Below are 15,649 nucleotides of genomic sequence, written 5' to 3' on the forward strand. Positions count from 1 at the left end.
AATAATTTGAGACAAAATAATCAGAAATCAGGAATACTTTACTGATCCCCCAAGGGGAAATTGGGTCAGTTGCAGTTACTCAATTCTCAAGAGAAGAATTAAATTATAAGAAAATAAAAAGAAATACAAAATAGAAAAATATGTGCCTTACAAATTTGAACTTTCATATAGGGAGAGATGGCCACAGGGTACACAATGCCCATCCTCAAGGGAAAGTAGTTGTCGAAGAAACTCTGCTAGAGATGTCTATTCAGTTAATCTTAATGAAATATAGATATTGGCCAATGTCTAGCTTAAAAGTAGGCTAACAGAGGTTTTAGTTATTGGTCCTGAAGACAAGAGAGAGAAACTTTTACCAAGACTAAAAGATTTTAAACGCTCACAATGTGTCAAAAATCTGGGCATCCTTTTTGACTCTGAGCTTGATTTTATTCCACATATTAGAAGTATAACAAAGATAGGTTATAGCCAGATTGCGCCCGTTTCTCTCTGGCCAGCACAGAGGTGCTGCATGCTTTTATTTCTAGTCGTATAGATTATTGTAATGCCCTGCTTTCTGGCCTCCCCAAAAAGAGTATTTCACACCTTCAATTACTTCAGAACTCAGCTGCATGTGTGCTGACGAGGACCAGAAAGCGGGCTCATATTACACCAGTTTTAAAATCACTGCATTGGCTCCCTGTGCGTTTCAGGATTGATTTTAAGGTTCTTTTATTAGTTTTTAAGTGTCTTAACGGCCTGGGGCCTGCTTTTACCCTATCGGCCCCCGCGCACCCAGAGGTCCTCCGGTACCGGTCTTTTAACTGTTCCCAACGTTAGAACAAAAACTCATGGCAAAGCTTCTTTCTGTTATTATGGCCCATGTCTGTGGGACAGCCTGCCGGAGAGCCTCAGGGCTGCCGAGACTGTTGATGTTTTTAAGGGCAGGCTCAAGACCCACCTTTTTAGTCTGGCTTTTAGCTGATTCTCTTTTCAATGCTGCTCCTATTGTTTTTATTGTTTTTAGTTGCTTGATAACTAATTTCTTTTTACTTTTTATTACATATTTATGTTGCCTGCATTGTTTTATTGTTTAATTTATTAGCACTAATTTATGTTGTTGTGCTGCTTTTTATTCTTCTTACTATTGATCGTATTTTACTCTGTTTTACTCTTTTAGTTTTCCTCATGTGGGCCTTCCACACCGGGAGCTGTGTCTGGCCTGCCTGCAGGGGGTGCCGTCCTGGGGGCTGTCCTGGCCTGGATAGTTTGGAGCCCTGCTCCAGGGCCTTATGGCCGTGGTGTGGGCCCCTGTCTGTCTGGGTCGGGGGGGTCTCTGTAGTGGTGCCCCCTGTAGTTGGGCTGGGATGCCTCTCGGTGTGGATGGCTCCCAAAGACTGAATGGTGTTTCCTCATCTGGTCCCTCAGTGCTCAGCCATGTTTCATTTTATCTTTGGGTTAGGGTGGGGTGTATGCCTGGGGTGTATGCATGTATCAAATATATTGTATTTCTGTGTGTGTGCGTATGTGAGTGCGTATGAGGGGCTGGGATATTGGATGGGGGGGGGGGGGTTAGGATTTTATTGTAAAGCACTTTGTTTTACATTTCCTTTATGTATGAAAGGTGCTATATAAATAAATAAAGTTTGAAGTTTGAAGTTAATAATTTGAATCATTTTATGCATTATAGTGAATGTTGTTAGTCTGACTGACTGAAATTTTGAGTCCAATTTCCTATATTGAGCATTTTGCATGCTCTTACAATTACCTCTGATACTATCTGGTTAAGATACACACACATCCCAAAACAATTTTCTTTTTTAAAAACAACTTAAAAACAATTTAAACAACAACAACAACAACAACTGTTTTCTTGGCAAATTTATTTTATTTGTACTTATTTTTTGTAGCCTATGCATTGTTTATGAACAGAGAAGTGCTGTTTTTATATACACACGTATATTCATAAAATATAGTAAAATATGTCAGCACTGATGGTTTTCACATGAATCATTTTAAATGACCTGTAATAACCAAATGAAATCCAACATTTGATAGATGTCAGCACTGAATTTAAGACAATGTCCTGAACGTAAGACAAATGTAGATTTCACCCTCATGACTGATGTAGGTGCATTGAAAGTGTAACTACTTTCTTTTTTAGCTTTATTATTATTTAAAGGAAGTGGTGGGTCTTGGGACACATGATACTCCTACATGTGGATCCCACCATGAAAACAGTTGGGAAACCCTGATCTATAATAACCCCCTTCAACATCAGTCACCTTGCTGCCTAATATTTGAGGTCATAATATGCACCATTTTAAAATAATTGCCCAAAAAATTACATGTTTTATTTTCTTGTGTCTTCATATCAAAATCTAACTACTTATATGAATGGCTTTTAATGTAATGCTTTTTTTTTGTTGTTGTTGTTGTTGGTTTTTAGCTACTACCCAGCCTAGACCTTTTTCCTCTAAAAGTAATGGGGGAAACTGAAAGCCTGCCATTTGAAGTGTCACATGCTCATTTTCACCTGGACTGACAAACTGCTCTCTCTTTGCAGGTGCAGAGAAACAAGTATACCTTGCAGATGGAGGTAAACTCATATTGGAGTCACCCATTCCTGCTGAGTTAAAGCCCCTGAGAAGGATCCTGTGGAAATATAATGGCGACATGGTGGTGGAATGGGTTGAGAAATTAGGAAGTGTGGAGTACTACGGAGCATTTCAGGGCCACACAACCCTGGATAGAAAAACTGCTCGTTTGGAGATCAACGATTTGACTCTTATCTACAGTGGAGTGTATTCTTTGGAGTTAAATGACCAACTCCAGAGCGAGACGTACAAGGTTATTGTGATCAGTAAGTATGTAGTATTTTAGTCATGTGTGTTCTTGTTCTTTACTGTGTTGAAGAAAGGTCCAGCTATGTGACTGACAATGTTCATATCGTTATTAGGCTAAGGTTAGTCTATAGGTCAGAGTAAGGGATTTTAGTTATTCGTTCTTAGTCTAGGGTTTAGGATTTTATTAATTTTATTAGTTATTATTTAATGAGTTAGAATTTTACAAACCAAATTACCACAGAAACAGTCCCATGACCGCTCTACTCCATTCAAGTTCTGTGATTACAATGCAAGTTGTGTGTTCAAAGTTATAATTTAATGCAGTTGGCTGAAACATGAGTGGGATATCATCAGCGGTGTAGGATTACTTTCAGGCTTTCAATGTAAGAAGAACAGGGAAATCCTGATTCTGATTATTAGGGATAATCGATGCAAATAAAGGTAATAAGAATACACAACAAATACAGAATAGAAAGTATTACAGGTCAACTGAAGGTATCACAGGAAGATACAGCAAAGTCTCAATCTCCGTGAGATTAGGTGAGCAGTGTTACTATAGCTAATAAAAGGGTACACCACAGAGTGATACAATTTTAAAAAGGTTTGTTTTTTTGATCAGGGTCTGATTTTATTCATAATGCCAATACTTGTAGCTGTTTTAGATTATTTATACAGTATGTGAGGTTTCCAGGTTATTGGTACTTCAGTGAGAGAGACTAAAGAAGGAAATCTGTTTCCTTCACCAACAGAGAGAGTCTCAAAGCCCACGGTGAGAGTAGAGCCACCGTTTTGTTCTTCCACCTCATCTCTTTGCAAACTGAGCTGTAATGGAGGGATCCAAGAGGCTGAACCTATCAGCTACAGTTGGAGGCAAGATACAGGAGACTGGACTGAGTCAAGTAAACTGATGGACATCACCAAGAATGACAACCATGTTGAAAATTTCTTCTGCCAAATGAAGAACCCAGTTAGTGAGGAAGAGAGCGAGCCATGGAAAAATGAATTCTACAAAGGTCTGTCATTTACTCTGCACAGTAAAATGAATAAGAGTTTAACATTTTGTCAGCACACACATGCAGGATTAGCTGTTTGGTGCTATTGATATATTTTCCACTGGTAATCTGGTTTGTGAATTGTGACTTGACTTTGAAGGAAGACTAACACATTTTTAGCACTGACTAAGCCTTGTTTTTAAACAGACAGACAGCAGCTTTATGTTACTGTGGCGGTTGGGGTGGTGGCTGCAGTTCTTCTGGTTGTTTTTTTTGGTGAGTATTTTTATTTGATTTGTTATAAGTTACCTGAGCTCCTTTTGTTACAAGTTCCTAATCAACACATATGCAAGGTTATGAAGAGTTACACTTCCCTGGTGATCAATGTGTGTGTGCGCGAGCACATGTGCAGATCTGTTGACAAGCTAAAACATGACAACATGCACAATATTTCCACTGTGTGCTTGTGCTTCATTTCAGCTTTCATAACACGAAGGATCTTTTCATTACGTAGCAGAAATGACACTGAAACAGGTAAGTGTTTCCCACAAAAGCATTGAAATAAAAACATGTTAACATGAGTTTTTCACCTGCCTTGGTCTGTCTCTGGGGAAAAACTAACAACAGGACATGGAAAAGATCAGCAGGTGGAAACACAATCATTTTATCCAAAGAAAAATGAAGAGGGAGTAGATCAAGATATTTAATGGAAGTATGTAGTTTTAGGTTTTGAACTTGTGACAGTTAAAGTGATCAAATTAGTGGCTTTACTCAAAGACTTTACTCATCCACAGTAACCAGTGTAGCTGTAATTAGTAACTTTCCAGGATACTCAAAGCAGTACTAGTAATAGTTGTGTTGCTTTTCTGTGCATTTAAAACAGTAAAGAATGAAAATAAATCACATGTATGTGAAGGTCAGAGCAATTATTTATTGAACTTTGACCTGCAGAGTCATTTTGATATGTGATTAATTCATTTTAAGTATAAATCACAATTTATGTAATGTTAGTGTTTTATTGTACTATTATGTATTATTTGAGTGTTGAAAAGCAAAACTTGATTTAGTTCATAGGTAAGGTGATTTGAATGCTATGCATCGTTTTCAGAAATTGAAGAATGCATTAAATCTATGGCACAGTGTTGTACTTGTGAACTGTGGCTTGACTTTGAAGGAAGACTAAGACACTTTTAGCACTGACTAAGCCTTGTTTTTAAACAGATAAACTTGAGCTTTACTTTGCTGTGCTGGCTTGGGTGATGGCTGTAGTTCCTCTGTTTTTTTCGCTGGGTTTTGGTGAGTATTTTTATTTGATTTGTTATCAGTAACCTGCGTTCCATTTGTTTCAAGTCCCTAATCAACATATATGGAAGGTTATGAAGAGTTACACCTTCCTGTTCATTGTGTGTGTGTGTGTGTGTGTGTGTGTGTGTGTGTGTGTGTTTGTGAAGCTGCAGGCAGACAAATAAAAATACGACATCACGCATTAATCCAATATTTCCACTTTGTGCTTGTGCTTCATTTCAGCTGTTATAACAGGAATCTTTTCATCACTTGGCGGATTTGATAGTGAAACAGGTAAGGGTTTCACACAAAAGCATTGAAATAAAAACATGTTAACATGACTTTTTCACTTGCCTTGGTCTTTTCACCAGCAGCAATTGGTTGTTGTTGCGTCCCTCACGTCTGCAATAAAACTCACAAACAGAGGTGGGACAGGGATTAGCCTGCAGGTGTTGCATGCTAATTCATATCTACTCTGACCTTAAAACTCTGGACGGCTTCTGGTGTAAAATACTTATATGACTCTTCCTCATTTATCTTCTTAATATTTATGATGGATTGCAACAGGGTGATCTACAAAAAAAAACAAAAAAAACATTTAATCTGCTAGCATTCCAGGCTGCTGGAGTTCTTACATTATTTGTGCCGGTGATTTTAATATAATTCTTAATCCAAGTCTTGATACAACTAATCAAAAAAGGAAAATCTGAAAGGCACGGGCTAAAAGAATGTGAGATAAGCTCGAGAGAAATATCAGACCCCTCAACTATTTATTTAAAATTACATTTAGATAGCAGACCAAAATCAACAACATGGAAAATATAAGTATGCTGAATAACAGTGAGGGAGGGGCTTTTCCCTCCATCTTGGATGGAGGCTATTATCTTGGTAATTCCAAAAGAGGGTAAGGATTTAATGAAATGTGGGGCATACAGTCCGATGCGTGTTTTAAATCAAGATAATAATATTTATGTAGCTGTTTTAACTAAAAGAATGGAGGAAGTGATGCCCTTATTGACAGAGGCGGCTCAGACTGGATTTATTGGAGGTAGGCAGACCCAGGATAACGTTAGGAGGAGCCTTCACACAGTTGAATATATAAAAAAGGAAAAACTCAGAGCTATTTGACTTGGTTTGGATTGCGAAAAAGCTTTTGACTCCGTGGGATGGGCATTTCTTAACGGAGTAATGGAAAAGTTTGGTTTTCATGAAAAATTCATTACAAGCATTAAAACATTGTATACATCCCCACTGGCCAGATTTAAAGTTCATGGAGGTCTGTCTAAAACCATATATTTGCAACAAGGTTGTCGACAGGGTTGTCCAGCCCTGGACTATTTAATTAATGTGTCAAACTGCTCACTCAGGCAATAAGACAAGATCCAGGACTGGAGGGTATTGCAATAAGAGAAACACAATATAAGATATGCCTTTATGCAGACGATATCTTGGTGTGTATAAAGAATCCAGAATTAGGAGTTTGTTAGATTCATGGACGTCCTACATATGTATGGAAAACTATCAGGCTATACCAGTAATATCACTATTAATGTTCAATTTTACACCATCACAAGATCTTAAAAGCAGATTTATGTTTTGATGGGTTGCAACATCTATAAAATATCTGGGTGTAAAACTAACCAAAGACATATCCCAACTGTACAATGAAAATTATCAACACATCAACACAAAGACAAAACAGGATTGAGATAGATGGGCCTTATTGCCTCTGGACCTTGGCAACTGAGTGATGACAATAAAAACAAATATTTTACCCGGATACTTTATCTTTTTCAGTCCTTACCTATTCATGTTTCTGATAATCAATTTAAAGAACGTGATAAGGTATTATCTAGATTTATTTGGAACGGTAATCCCCACAGAGTAAGATAGAAAACTTTACTGTTACTGAAAGATAGTGGTGGGATGGGCTTACCAAACCTTTAAGGTTATTATGTTGGTGCAATCAGGAATATTTAGCAAAATAGAAAATCATTGAGTTCTCATTGTTAGACTGACCTTTACAGAGTTTGCTAGGATGTCCATTAACCACTAAAAATTATATCATCCAGAGTCAGTGGGTTAGATTTTCTATTGATCTCTGGTCCTGTTAAGTAAAACAACTCAATATTCAAAAACAAATACAAATACTAACATGGCCACTGTATGACCCAGATTTTAATCCAGCTGTGAACAACAGAGGATTTATTGATTGGGAAAGAAAAGGAATCTTCTTAACTAGGGAAAAAATGGATTTAAAAAAAGAAATGAAACTAAAACTCTGCAGCCAATGGCAGAGCACCATCACCTTCTAATGATCCAGGCATATCTCCACGGCTTTTCCATATGACACTGGAAAAAATATATACTAAACAAAAAAACAAAAAACAAAAACATTCTTAGCAATAATAGCAGTACCAGTAATAGTTGTATTGCTTTTCTATGCATTTAAAACAGTAAGGAATAAAATAAATCACATATGTGAATCTGTAGATTCATTTTCAAATGCATTTAATTCATTTTAAGTGTTAATGACAGTGTATGTAATGTTAGTATTTTACTATACTATTGTTTATTATTTGTGTGTTAGAAAGCAAAACTTGATTTGGTTCATAGGTAAGGTGATTTGAATGTTTTGCATTGTTTTCAGAAATTGAAGAATGCATTAAATCTATGGCACAGTGTTGTACTGCAAACACAAGTTTGTTGCTATTGATATATTTTCCAGTGGTAATCAGGTTTTTGAACTGTGTCTTGACTTTGAGGACTAACACACTTTTAGCACTGACTAAGCCTTGTTTTTAAACAGGCAGACTTCTGTGTTACCTTGCTGTGCTGGCTGTGGTGATGGCTGTCGTTCCTCTGTTGTGCTTGCTGGGTTTTGGTGAGTATTTTTATTTGATTTGCTGTCAGTAACCTGCGTTCCATTTGTTTCAAGTTCCTAATCAACATATGAGTGAGTGAGTGTGTGTGTGTGTGTGTGTGTGTGTGTGTGTGTGTGTGTGTGTGTGCGTGCGTGCGTGCGTGCGGATCTGCAGGCAGACAAACACAAACATGCATTAATGCAATATTTCAACTGTGTGCTTGTGCTTCATTTCAGCTGTTATTACAGGATTTGACAGTGAAACAGGTAAGTGTTTCCCACAAAAACACTGAAATAAACACGTGTTAACATGAGTTTTTCACCTGCCTTGGTCTCTGTCTCTGGGGAAAAACTAACAACAGGACATGGAAAAGACCAGCAGGCGGAAACACAATCATTTCATCCAAAGAAAAATGGAGAGGGAGTAGATCAAGATATTTAATGGAAGTATTTAGTTTTAGGTTTTGAACTTGTGACAGTTAAAGTGCTGAAATTAGTGGCTTTACTCCAAGACTTTACTCATCCACAGTAACCAGTGTAGCTGTTATTAGTAACTTTCTAGGATACTCAAAGCAGTACTAGTAATAGTTGTGTTGCTTTTCTGTGCATTTAAAACAGTAAAGAATGAAAAAAAATCACATGTATGTGAAGGTCAGAGTTCCTATTAATTGAACTTTGACCTGCAGATTCATTTTCATGTGTGATTAATTCATTTCAAGTATAAATCACAATTCATGTAATGTCAGTGTTTTACTGTACTATTGTGCATTATTTGAGTGTTGAAAAGCAAAACTTGATTATTTCATAGGCAAGGTGATTTGAATATTTTGCATTGTTTTCACAAATTGAAGAATGCATGAAATCTATGGCACAGTGTTGTACTGCAAACACAAGTTTGTTGCTATTGATATATTTTCCACTGGTAATCTTGTTTGTGAACTGTGGCTTTAGTTTGAAGGAAGACGAACACATTTTTAGCACTGACTAAGCCTTGTTTTTAAACAGACAGACTTCAGCTTTGCCTTGATCTGCTGGTTGGGATGATGGCTACAGTTTCTCTGAGTTGTTCGCTGGGTTTTGGTGAGTATTTTTATTTGATTTGTTGTCAGTAAACTGCATTCCATTTGTTCCAAGTTCCTTATCAACACATATGCAAGGTTATGAAGAGTACACTTTCTTGTTCATTGCGTGTGTGTGTGTGTGTGTGTGTGTGTGTGTGTGTGTGTGTGTGTGAAGCTGCAGGTAGACAAGCTAAAACGTGACAACATGCATTAATGCAATATTTCCACTGTGTGCTTGTGCTTCATTTTAGCTGTTATAGCAGGAAAGATCTTTTCATTACGTAGCGGATTTGACAGTGAAAGAGGTAAGTGTTTCCCATAAAAGCACTTAAATAAAAACATGTTAACATGAGTTTTTCACCAACTAACAACAGGACATTGAAAATATCAGCAGGTGGAAACACAATCATTTTATCCAAAGAAAAATGAAGAGGGAGTAGATCAATATATTTTATGTTAGTATTTAGTTTTAGGTTTTGAACTTGTGACAGTTAAAGTGATCAAATTAGTGGCTTTACTCAAAGACTTTACTCATCCACAGTAACCAGTGTAGTTTTTTTCAGTCGCTTTACCTCCTCTGTCAACTCAGAAACGCTGGTATCAAAACAGTTAATACATAGGCCTAATGAGAGGCGCTCTTCCCAAGATAACACATTTTGTTTGCAAAAGGCTCTTATCATGGCAAAACATTTCAAACATGCAGCAAAAGCACATTTTTTCACCGCCCAATACAACTTGCAGTCAAGCGAGTTAATCCAGCCACTTATTAACTCAACACCAAAATGCAACATACCCTTTTCAGTCTGAGCAGGTTCAACCTTACTTTTTCCTGTGTGTATTGCAGTCATCTTTTTTTTTTTGACAATTTACATAGTTATATGTATATTGTAAAGCAAGTAGCAAAAGCCAATATTTCCCTCAAACAACTGAACTTATGTCCAAATGAGTAGATTGCTTCAGTCAGCTCTACTGTACTGTAACACAGTTGACAACACAATACAAAATTCAGCTATCAGTTTGAACAAGGTTCTCCTGTGTGCTACACATTCAAATGTGAACGTACAGTAAAGAATTGGATTCAAACTCAGAAAGACTCTGAAGTGAAAATTTATTGTACTGATGGCAAAAAATGAAATACTGTAATTCACATACAGTATTACACAGAAAAAGTGTCATCGCTAGGCTACATGTGCTCACGGCAAAGGGGCCACATGTTTTCATCCACATCACATTGAATGTCTTCCCTACGAATACAGCCTTATCTATCCCTGGCATTCGTCAGCTCCAGTTTGCTGGGCAGCAGCAATCATGGCTTCCATCAAACCCATCCGGACATAGGGGTGATGGTCATACACTTTCCATCGCCCATCGCCACGCACTGAAGAATTCCTCAATAGATAGATAGATAGATATATAGGTATACTTTATTGATCCCAAACTGGGAAATTCACAATAGGATTGAGAAATGGGGAGTAGGCCAGTAAGAATTGCAGCATCAACTGTGGATGTTCGGCAAACCATTGATTCACAATGCGAGCATGGTGGAAGGCCACATTATCCCAGATGACGAACCTGCTCGGCCTCTGCGGCTATCTCTCCTCTGGCAAGATCAGCCTCTCACATAGTGCAGTGAGAAAGGTGATGAGCTGCTCTGAGTTGTATGGGCCAACAGCTGGAATAGAGCACAGGACACCATCTGCTGATATTGCCACACACATTGTGATGTTTGCTCCCCTCTGTCCTGGTACTGTTATGGTTGCCCTGTGCCCAATGACATTCCTTCCACGCCTCCTCACTCTATTCAGATTGAACCCGGCCTCATCAACATAAATGAAAATATGGTCCCCTTCAGCTTCAAGTTCCATGATTCTCTATATACAGTACATGCACACACACACACACACACACACACACACACACACACACACACACACACACACGCACACATACACATAATGATTATTCAGTTTGAATGTCATAAAGTAGTATCACAAAGCATTACAATACTACAGTTCTGTAATATCCTTACCTGCACATAATGGCATCTGGCCTCCTTCACATTGGCTTCATTCCTCTGGAAGGGAACCCTGTATACTTGCTTCATTGCTATATGATGTCTTTCACTAGCAAGGACCACATCACCGACAAGATACAATTGAGCGATTTATTGCCAAGTGAATTGTGAACTTGATTGACAGTCTTGTAGTCTTGCATGTGGGGAAGCTGCTTAGGGAATCTGCTGTAGCTCTCAGGCACAACGAACCCCCTCAGGACCCTACGAGGACAGGAGAGGAGAAGGTAGAGAAAATAGGGTGGGAGAGAGGGGCGCAGAATACGAGACTGACAGAAGAGGAGAGGGTTAGGAGAATTTAAGCAATGCCGGAAGAGGCATGGTTGTGTTGTGGTCCTGCTCCTGAAACTACGCTAGATAGCTTAAATTTTAGAACCCTAGCTATAGTGGATATACTGACATTGTTTGTATTTGCAAAGGTGGCCTGATCATCAATACTTGCAGCCTGAATTTCACAGAGTCTGATGGCATTGTTTGCCACCACCATGTCCACAATGGCAGCCTCCTGCTCTGCACTGAAAATCTTCCCCCTCCCCCCTGCATGTGGCAGCCTATTGATTCTATAAGGCGAGATGAGACAACACAGTATGTCTGTAAAGACAGTTACAATACTGTATTGTAACATGTTTACAGTATTTCCATGAGAACGTACAGATAATCCAAGGCAACTCTTCTTATGCATAAAAAGCCTTTAATAGAAGTGGCTTACATGATAAAAGGCTCCAACATGTTTCGGCCAGAGCATGGCCTTCATCAGGGAGAGTTACACAGGTGTCCCTCATCACATGTTAAATAGGCAGTGTCTCTGATAGAAAATACATAGCAATACCATAAGTAACCATTAGGGGTCAGAAAACACATCACAATTCATACATTTACATACAATATACAGAATACAAACAGTATCTAACATAATACACCACTGAGAGTGTCCTGATGACCACATAGAACAGCAACTATTTCCAGTGGTGTTTATATAGAGGAAGCACTGAAAAATAAAGCCAAATCATAAGTAACATCCTGGAGAAGAACCGAAAGGATAGATCAGAGGAAGGCAACCAAATCCAGGGAATCATTCAGACCCGGGAATGTAGTAGCCTGTAGCTGAAATATCCATCTATTCTCTTTCTGGTTGAGGATTTTTTGTCTGTTCCCCCCTCTAGCATTAGGGGGAACCATGTCAATCCCTATAGCTGTAAAAGAGGAAGAAGAAGCGGTAGAAACATTGTGAGCTTCTTTCAAATGCTTAGCCATGGCATACTCATCATTTCCTGATCTGATAGCATACTTGTGCTCAGCTACCCTGTCCTGTAGTCTGCGTTTACTGCGTCCCACATAGAAAGCGTTACATTGAGAGCACAATAAAATATACACTATATGTGTGGATTTACAGTTTATGAAATGTTTACATGTGTATGTCTGGTTGGTAATAGGGTGTGTGAACCCCTTAGACTTCTGTACAACATCGCACTGTTTACAGTGCCCACATGTAAATGTACCTGCTGGTGCCTTGGGTAGCCAAGTGGCACGTTCGGCTGGAAGATAGCTATGGACTAGTCTATCCCCGAGCGTGGGAGCCTTTCTGAAACAGAACAAAGGAGGATCAGGAAAGATACCATTCAGGGTTTCATCACACTTAATGAGATTCCAGTTTCTCTTAATGACATTACAAACTGCGCGGGCCTTAGTGCTATATTGAGTGGAGAAAAAAACTCTGTCAGTTCTTGTTTTTGTTTTCCTGGGTCTTCTCACCAACAGTTTCTCCCTGTCTAAAGCACTAGCCCTAGAAACCGCTGTTTGTAAGACATCCTTAGAGTAGCCCCGTTTCTCAAAGCGTCTACGCATTTCAAGACACTTATCTCTGAAGTCTGAATCACTATCACATAATCTGCGTAACCTCTGAAATTGTCCATAGGGAATATTGTTCTTAAGACCTGGTGGGTGAAAGCTCTCTGCATGTAGTACAGTGTTCTTGTGGATCTCCTTTCTGTAGATAGAGATATGGAGATCACCATTCTCATTTTTGGAGATTTCCAAGTCAAGAAACTGTATCTTGTCTTGACTGAACTCCAGGGATAAATGAATGTTACTGTTAACACTGTTCAAATATGTATGGAACAAAGTGAGCTCTTCCTCCGTACCATTCCACCACATAATAATGTCATCTATGTAGCGCCCCCACCACATAATTTTGTCAATATAGGGATTACAAGTGTTAAACACATGATCATTCTCCCATTTGCCCATGAACAAGCCTGCATATGAAGGGCTGAAACAAGCACCCATAGCACAACCTTTTACTTGTTGATACAGCTTATCCTGGAACAGAAAAACATTATGATTTAGAGTCCACTCAGTAAGTACCACCAGGAAGTCTGTAGGTGGATCATGTGGAAGCAAACGTGCATCCAAGTAATGTTTCATTGCAGCCAGGCCTTGGTCATGGTCTATGGAAGTGTAGAGTGCCTGCACGTCCATTGTCACCAGATAGGTATCAGATCCAATGTTACCGCATTCCTTTATTCTGTTAAGTACATCTGTAGTGTCTTGCAATGTTTACAGTATTGTATGTATACAGTAATGCACAGTACTCTAATATACTGCAATGTTACATTACTACTGTAACTTACCGGTTCTGATTTAGAAAGATTTGAACAATGGAAGCAACAGTGCTCTGCCTTAGAACTGGTTGAACCTGTTGTCCTGCCTCTCTGGCCCCTTTTCCACCAAAAATAACCTGGTGCTAGTTCGGTGCTGGTGCTAGAGCCAGTGCTTAACTGGTTCCAACAAAGCACCGGTTTGCTTTTCCATCGGCCAAGAGCCAAGCGGAGCCAAGTCAGAGCCACGTCATTACGTCAGTATAAAACGCGATCACATGGGTGTGGGTGTGCGAGCGGCTTGCTCGGAATCACAGTAACCAACATGGATGACCTCATCGTAGCGATCCAAGTGCTGCTCGTGTCATAATAAGCCTACATTGCAATCCAGAGGCGAAAAACGCGAATATATTGCTGGCTACCCGTCGTATTCATGGTCGGCACGAATGACGACTATGTTTAGTTATATGTTTATAGCGTTCGCTGTTCCCGTTTGGGTCTGTAATCCCGCCCACCAATGACGTGGTGGGTCGCGTCATTGGTTCTTTCTCTTGTCCCTGTTTAGCCCCTGCTCAAAGTTGGTGCTTGCCTGGAACCAATTTGGAACCAGTTTGGCCGGTGCTTGGGCGGTGGAAAAACAAAGAACCGGTGTTAAGTCAGGCACCGGCTCCAAACCAGCCCTGGAACATCTTTGGTGGAAAAGGCGTAACTGTAGGACAGGCCATGATGGGATTACATGGTCTATGATAGTGGCCTGGATTTCATTTGAAACTTGTGTTTGCTGTACACCGTCACCACGTCCACCACCACGTCCACCTCCACCACGTACACACACTCTTCCTCGGACACATCCACCTCTTATCCTCACTCGCCTTCTCACCTGCTCCAGACCTCTGGGATCCATGCTTGCCAACAGCAACACAAAACTGACCCTTTTTTGTAGCTGCATACTGATTGATTGGTGAATGGTGATTTGTGGAAAGGGTAGTGATGCAGGTGCACTAGTGACTTCACAGTGATGCAGGTAATTTCTTTCAGCTGTGAGCAGATGTTTTGCTTTTGACTACCATAGTGAAGTCAATGGAGTCAGGACCATGTAAATGACACGTGAGAAGTGTTGTGCACACTTCTGTGTGAAAAAAAAAAATTGTAGTAACTTTCCAGGGTACTCAAAGCAGTATCAGTAATAGTTGTGTTGTTTTTCCGTGTATTTAAAATAGTAAATAATAATAAAAGTTTTTTTTAAAAAATAACGTACGTGAAGGTTAGAGTTCCTATTTATTGAACTTTAACCCTCAAACTCATTTTCATTTGTGATAAGTTTAAGTAAATCACAATTTATGTAATGTTAGTGTTTTACTGTACTATTGTGTATTATTTGAGTGTTGAAAAGAAAAACTTGATTTGGTTCATAGGTAAGGTGATTTGAATGTTTTGCATTGTTTTCAGAAATTGAAGAATGCATTAAATCTATGGCACAGTGTTGTACTGCAAACACAAGTTTGTTTCTACTGATATATTTTTCAGTAGTAATCAGTAGTTTGTGAATTGTGGCTTTACTTTGAAGGAAGACTAACACATTTTTAGCACTGACTAAGCCTTGTTTTAAAACAGACAGCCTTCTGCTTCACATTGGTGTGATGGCTGTGGTGATGGCTGTTGCTCCTCTGGGTTGTTCGCTGGGTTTGGGTGAGTATTTTTATTTGATTTGTTGTCAGTAACCTGTGTTCTATTTGTTTCAATTTCCTAATCAACACATATGCAAGTTTATGAAGAGTTGGATTTTTCTGGTATTCATTGTGTGTGTGTCTGTGTGTGTGTGTGTGTGTGTGTGTGTGTGTGTGTGTGTGTGTGTGTGTGTGTGTGTGTGTGTGTGTGTGTATGTGTGTGTGTGTGTGCCCACACACACATCTGCAGGTAGACAAACAAAAACATGACATTAATGAAATATTTCCA

The 15,649-nt window shown here is 39.1% G+C and overlaps 1 protein-coding gene across 1 annotated transcript in view; it reads left to right on the forward strand.

Annotated features, from left to right (window-relative positions):
- LOC115354037 (uncharacterized) overlaps window positions 1–15,649 on the forward strand; it is a 114,270-nt gene that overhangs the window by 89,816 nt on the left and 8,805 nt on the right. The window contains exons 19-20 of the mRNA XM_030044192.1: window positions 9,277–9,330; window positions 15,308–15,382. Coding sequence (XP_029900052.1) covers window positions 9,277–9,330; window positions 15,308–15,382 — 129 coding nt within the window. The remainder of the gene's footprint in view (window positions 1–9,276; window positions 9,331–15,307; window positions 15,383–15,649) is intronic.

This window comes from Myripristis murdjan, chromosome 22 (genome assembly GCF_902150065.1).
Source record: "Myripristis murdjan chromosome 22, fMyrMur1.1, whole genome shotgun sequence".
NCBI classification, from domain to species: Eukaryota; Metazoa; Chordata; class Actinopteri; order Holocentriformes; family Holocentridae; genus Myripristis; species Myripristis murdjan.